Source organism: Staurois parvus, unplaced genomic scaffold (assembly GCF_062004578.1).
Source record: "Staurois parvus isolate SC_StPar_1 unplaced genomic scaffold, SC_StPar_1.0 ptg000714l, whole genome shotgun sequence".
Lineage (NCBI taxonomy): Eukaryota > Metazoa > Chordata > Amphibia > Anura > Ranidae > Staurois > Staurois parvus.
Window position 1 is genome coordinate 1,753,744 of NW_028318510.1, and position 6,000 is coordinate 1,759,743.

The window sequence follows — 6,000 nt, forward strand, 5'->3', positions numbered from 1 at the left end:
GATCATGGATCAGTTTGAATACATCAGAATACTTGAAGAGGTCATGCTGCCTTATGCTGAAGAGGAAATGCCCTTGAAATGGGTGTTCCAACAAGACAACGACCCCAAACACATCAGGAAACGTACAACATCTTGGTTCCACACCAACAAGATTGACGTTATGGAGTGGCCAGCCCAATCCGCGGATCTTAATCCAATAGAAAACTTGTGGGGTGACATCAAAAATGCAGTTTCTGAGGCAAAACCAAGAAATAGAGAAGAACTGTGGAATGTAGTCCAATCATCCTGGGCTGGAATACCTGTTCACAGGTGCCAGAAGTTGGTTGACTCCATGCAACACAGATGTACAGCAGTTCTCAGAAACAGTGCTTATACAGCTAAATATTCATTAAGTGATTCAAAGGAAAGCAAAATCTTCAAACATTTTTCAGTTTATATAGTGAATGTTTGAGTTTGTAAAGAACAATACAAACACTGCTATTTTTTTGAACAGTCTAATATTCACTTTTCTTCAATTTTTTTAGAGGAACAACACAAATGTGATATATTTTTCTTCATGTTTTGATTTGGAATAGAATGTGTAATGTTCCCAATGCATTTGTGTGGATGGAAATAAAAGCTATTAGAAGGATTTTGAGCTTTATTCACTTTTTTCAACACACTGCTATTATTTTGAACACAACTGTATAAATGATATATGGTCTGGGATTAAAAATACAATTTCAGTCTTTGCAGATGACACCAAGCTGTGCAGTGGAATAACATCCTTACAGGATGTCTTCAATTTACAAGCCAACCTCAATGTACTGTTTAATTGAGTACCTATGTGGCAAATTTCTGGTAGATCACAAGCTTAATAATGGCATGCAATGCCAAGCTGCAGTTTCTAGAGCGAGCAAAATCCTCTCTTGTATTAAAAGAGGTATAGTCTCCAGAGAGACAGATATAATTTTACCCCTGTACAAATCATTAGTAAGACCTCATCTGGAATATGCAATTCAGTTTTGGGCACCAATTCACAAAAAGAACATTAGGGAACTGGAGAAAGTACAGAGAAGGACAACCAAACTGATAAGAGGCATGGAGGAGCTCAGCTATGAGGAAAGATTAGAGGAACTGAATTTACTCTCTTGAGAAGAGGAGTTTAAGGGGGGATAGGATCAACATGTATAAATACATTAGTGGTTCATATAGAGAACTCGGTGTAGTTATTCACCCCGAGGTCATCACAGATGAGAAGGGGCACTCTTTACGTCTGAAGGAAAATAGATTCAATCTCCAAATACAGAAAGGTTTCTTCACAGTAAGAGCTGTGAAAATGTGGAATGGTCTCCCTCAAGAGTTGGTTCTGGCCAACTCAGTGGATTGCTTTAAAAAACGCCTGGATTCTTTCCTAGATACACATAATATAACTGGATACTAACATTTCTAGGTAAAGTTGATCCAGGGAATATCCAATTGCCTAAGCATGATCCAATTTGCTCCTGCAGGGAAAAAAAATCCTTCCTTCGGATATTCTTTACCTTGATTATAACTTTTTTTTTTTTTTTTTTTTATGATTGCGCTAGATAGACTTGTCTTTTTTCAGCCAGACTAACTATGTAACTATGTAAGAAATGATTGGCTCCTGGTGCTGCACCAGCTGCTCCCAGTCTGAGCTCCATTGTACAGGGCATTACAAGAGACTCTTACCACATCATATTCAGGTACTTAGTGCAGTACTAATTGTAGTTAAAAAAAATATATATGTATACCATATTTTTTGCTCCATAAGACGCACCTAGGTTTTAGAGGAGGAAAACAAGAAAAAAAATATTCTGAACCAATGGACTGCAGACATAGTACAGGAACTGACCAGAGACTGCGAATGTACTACAGGAGATGACCAGAGACTGCAGACTTAGTACAGGAGATGACCAGAGACTGCAGACGTAGTAGAGGAGATGACCAGAGACTGTGGACACAGTACAGGAGATGACCTGAGACTGCAGACATAGTACAGGAGATGACCAGAGACTGCAGACATAGTACAGGAGATGACCAGAGACTGCGGACATAATACAGGAGATGACAAGAGACTGCAGACCTTTGGGGAGTGGGTACCTGAATTTGACAGGTACCCACTCCCACTTTCACTGCGATCGCCTCCCCGTAGTCCCTCCCTCCCCGTAGTCTTCTGGGACATGTGACAGGTCCCAGAAGACTATGGGGCCATTCACAAAGCTCAGCGCTTCTCACGCATGTGCAGTAGGCACCCGGCTGTGAAGCCGCAAGCTGTCACAGTCAGGTGCCCACACTAAAGATGCAAGCGCCAGGCAGAGAAGACGGCCGGTGAAACCAGCAGTGGTGAGGACACCGTTGGACCGAGGAACAGGTAAGTGGCTGTATTTTTTTTTTTCAGCTGGAACTCCGCTTCAAGGGGCAGCTGCTTTGGGCCCTGCCTGGCGCTGCTGCATAGAAGAGCCGAGCCGGCCCAGTGTTCTAGCATGGCGGCAGCGACGAAAGGGGTAATATCGGGCCAGCCACTCCATAAGACGCACAGACATTTCCCCCCATTTTTTGCGTCTTATGGAGTGAAAAATATGGTATGTGTGTGTGTATGTATGTATATATGTGTTTGTGTGTGTGTGTGTGTATATATCAACCACCTAAGCATGCAGACTGCTTCTACAAACATTTGTGAAAGAATGGGTCGCTCTCAGGGGCTCAGTGAATTCAAGCGTGCTACCATGATAGGTTGCCACCTGTGCAATAAGTCCATCTGTGAAATTTCCTTGCTACTAAATATTCCACAGTCAGCTGTTAGTGGTATTATAACAAAGTGGAAGCAACTGGGGACAACAGCAACTCAGCCACAAAGTGGTAGGCCAAGTAAAATGACAATGCACAGAAGTTGCCAACTGTCTGCAGAGTCTAAAGCTAAAGACTTCCAAACTTCATGTGGCCTTCAGATTAGCACAACAACAGTGTGTAAGCTTCATGGAATGGATTTCCATGGCCGAGCAGCTGCATCCAAGCCTTACATCACCAAGTGCAATGCAAAGCATCAGAAGAAGTGGTGTAAAGCACGCCACCACTGAACTCTAGAGCAGTGGGGACATGTTTTCTGGAGTGACGAATCATGCTTCTCTGTCTGGCAATCTGATGGACATGTCTGTGTTTGGCGGTTGCCAGGAGAACGGTACTTGCATGACTGCATTGTGCCAAGTGTAAAGTTTGGTGGAGGGGGGATTACGGTATGGGGTTGTTGTTCAGGGGTTGGGCTTGGCCCCTTAGTTCCAGTGAAGGGAATTCTTAAAGCGTCAGCATACCAAGACATTTTGGACAATTTCATGCTCCCAAGTTTGGAGATGGCCCCTTCCTGTTCCAACATAACTGTGTACCAGTGCACAAAGCAAGGTCCATAAAGTTATGGATGAGCGAGTTTGGGGTGTAGGAACTGGCCTGCACAGAGTCCTCTTGGGGTGGAGGAAGTGACTGTCCTGACCTCAACCTGATAGAACACCTTTGGGATGAATTAGAGCAGAGACTGTGAACCAGGCCTTCTCATCCGAAATCAGTGCCTGACCTCACAAATGCTCTTTGTGACGAACCGTCCCTTTGTGATAACATTTTGCCCTTTCTGTTCCAGTTTTTTCCCCTTTGTAAAGCTGTATACGTTTCACAGACATTCTACACTGTTTGTTTAGGGTAATGTGACCTTGTAGTCTTTCACTTCTAATAGAGTTCGTACTGTATTGTTGGTTGTAGGGTTTTGTTGTGGGTGGGGAAAACCCGGTGCCAGGCTGTCTGGTGGAGTGGGGGTGAAGCTGTATATACTGAGCTGTGTTTAATAAAGAGTCATTCATTTTCACCCTACACGAAGTTCCCACTCGTGGTTTGGGAGAGCAGGGAAGGGAGTGTTTTGAGCTCTAATACCTGCCTTGGCAGAGAGCTGGAAGCCTTGCTGGAAAAGGGGACCATTGGCTGAGACGCATCGCTCCGCACGAGGAAGCCCAGGCAGAACGGTTCCGCCACACTCTTTTAGAAGAATGGTCAAACATTCCCATAGACACACTCCCAAACCTTGTGGACAGCCTTCCCAGAAGAGTTGAAGCTGTTATAGCTGCAAAGGGTGGGCCAACTCAATATTGAACTGTATGGACTAAGACTGGGATGCCATTAAAGTTCATGTACGTGTAATGGCAGGCGTCCCAATACTTTTGGCAAGTGTTTTATTTTTTTTTTTCTAAATAAATACACAACTGTAGTGTTTTCTTTATATCTGCCTGGTGTCCATGTATTCTCTGATTTTCTTCACGGTCTCAACTGTGTTTTTTGGGTTTGGGACAACCTACATTACAAAGACAATATAATTTCTGGGGCAGCACAGTGGCTAAATGGTTAGTACTTCCGCCTGGCAGTACTATGGTCGTTGGTTCGAATCCCAGCCACGTCACCACTTGCCTGGAGTTTGCATGTTCTCCCTGTGCCTGCGTGGGTTTCCTCCGGGTACTTCGGTTTCCTCCCACACTCCAAAGACATGCTGGTAGGTGAATTGGATCCTGTCTAAATTGTCCCTAGTATGTATGAATGTAATTTAGGGACCTTAGATTGTACACCCCTTGAGGGTTAGGGACTGATGTGAATGTATATAATAGGTATGTAAAGCGCTGCGTAAAATTGATGGCGCTATATAAAAACCTGAAATAAATAAATACATTTCTAAACCAATTAAAGTGTAACAAAAAACGCTTAAAGTTTTTTATATGTTGTGTTTTTATAGTCATTTGTAACTTTGGGGTTGTGCTCCCTGTTTATAGACTACAGGAACAAAGTAAAAACTCTTAATTGTGGCTTAATAGTGTTTAAGTTGTGTGAGCTACGTAACTCTGCTTCAATGAGTCACATACCTAATTGGAGTATTTGTGTTAGATTTCAGAAGACACATGGATCGTATGGGAAGAAGGCAGTTTCCACATGCTGGTTACAGATTTGACTTTGAAGATGAAAGCCATGGATGGAGATTCAACCTCGACATGATTATGATATATTTTTACTCCATGAACTGGGTCATTGGATTTATTGTATTGTGTCTTCTCTTGTATTACTTCTTTCTCTCAGCATGACAAAAATACTTATTGATCATAAATAACACAATAGTTGTTAAACACCACATTCGTTGAATAAACTTCTATTTTGGAATGTGTTGCGATGGGAGAGTTTGTTCATAATATCAGCCTTTACATAACCAGAGAGTCTGTTTAGAAATCACTTCACATCATCACTCCCTAACATAATTAAACCTCATATTATCAATGGGGAATTACCTTTCCCAGGAGTAAAATAGAACTGCATAGCTTACTGGCTAAGACCAGGGTCAATGGTTCAAATCCTGGTCAGAAAACTATCTGCAAGGAGTTTACATGTTCTCTCTATGTTGTGTGACGTAATTGTCTAAACTGGCCCCATTATGCATTTGCGGGTCTAAAAATCCCAACCGCAAACTCCTATGTGAGACCCTGGTACCACTCCTTTGAATGACTACTGCAGCTCTGGTACACATTTCAGGCATGGAGCAAAATAAAAAGGAAGGTTCCACAGTCATGGTTGTAGGGATGAGAGGAGCTGTACATGTAAAGCTTGTTCTTCTGGCACCTCCACCAATTTGAGCTCAAAGTTAGGTTTTCAAAAGCACTATGATCTGAGGCCATGTTCCTTGGGAGCTGTTACAGGTATAAGATTACTTCAGCGTAAAGTACCTTTCTCCAAGTTAACCTCTGGCAATGGTCATATAACCATCGGTCACAAAATCTCAGCAAAGAAGTATTATTGTTTAATTCAGGACACTAGTCAGCAATTCATGAATTTTATGCTCATTCTCTAGGGATCATGCGACCAGTCCGCTAAGATTTGAAGTTGTATAAAGACAATTTTTTTTTTCTTTTAAGTCCCCATTCTCACTTGCTCCAAAGCACACAACATCCAAAATCTCATGGTTTACAATTGTACCTCTTCACG

General features: G+C 42.4%; 1 protein-coding gene across 2 annotated transcripts in view; it reads left to right on the plus strand.

Annotated features, from left to right (window-relative positions):
* The window catches only part of RNF180 (ring finger protein 180), an 84,409-nt gene extending 79,225 nt beyond the window's left edge, over positions 1 to 5,184 (plus strand). Inside the window, exon 7 of one of the 2 annotated variants that reach the window (XM_089653450.1) lies at positions 4,915 to 5,184. In XM_089653450.1, coding sequence (XP_089509576.1) covers positions 4,915 to 5,108 — 194 coding nt within the window. In that variant the 3' untranslated portion in view covers positions 5,109 to 5,184. The remainder of the gene's footprint in view (positions 1 to 4,914) is intronic. The other variant, XM_089653451.1, reaches the window with a different exon arrangement.
* The last annotated feature ends 816 nt before the right edge of the window (positions 5,185 to 6,000 follow it).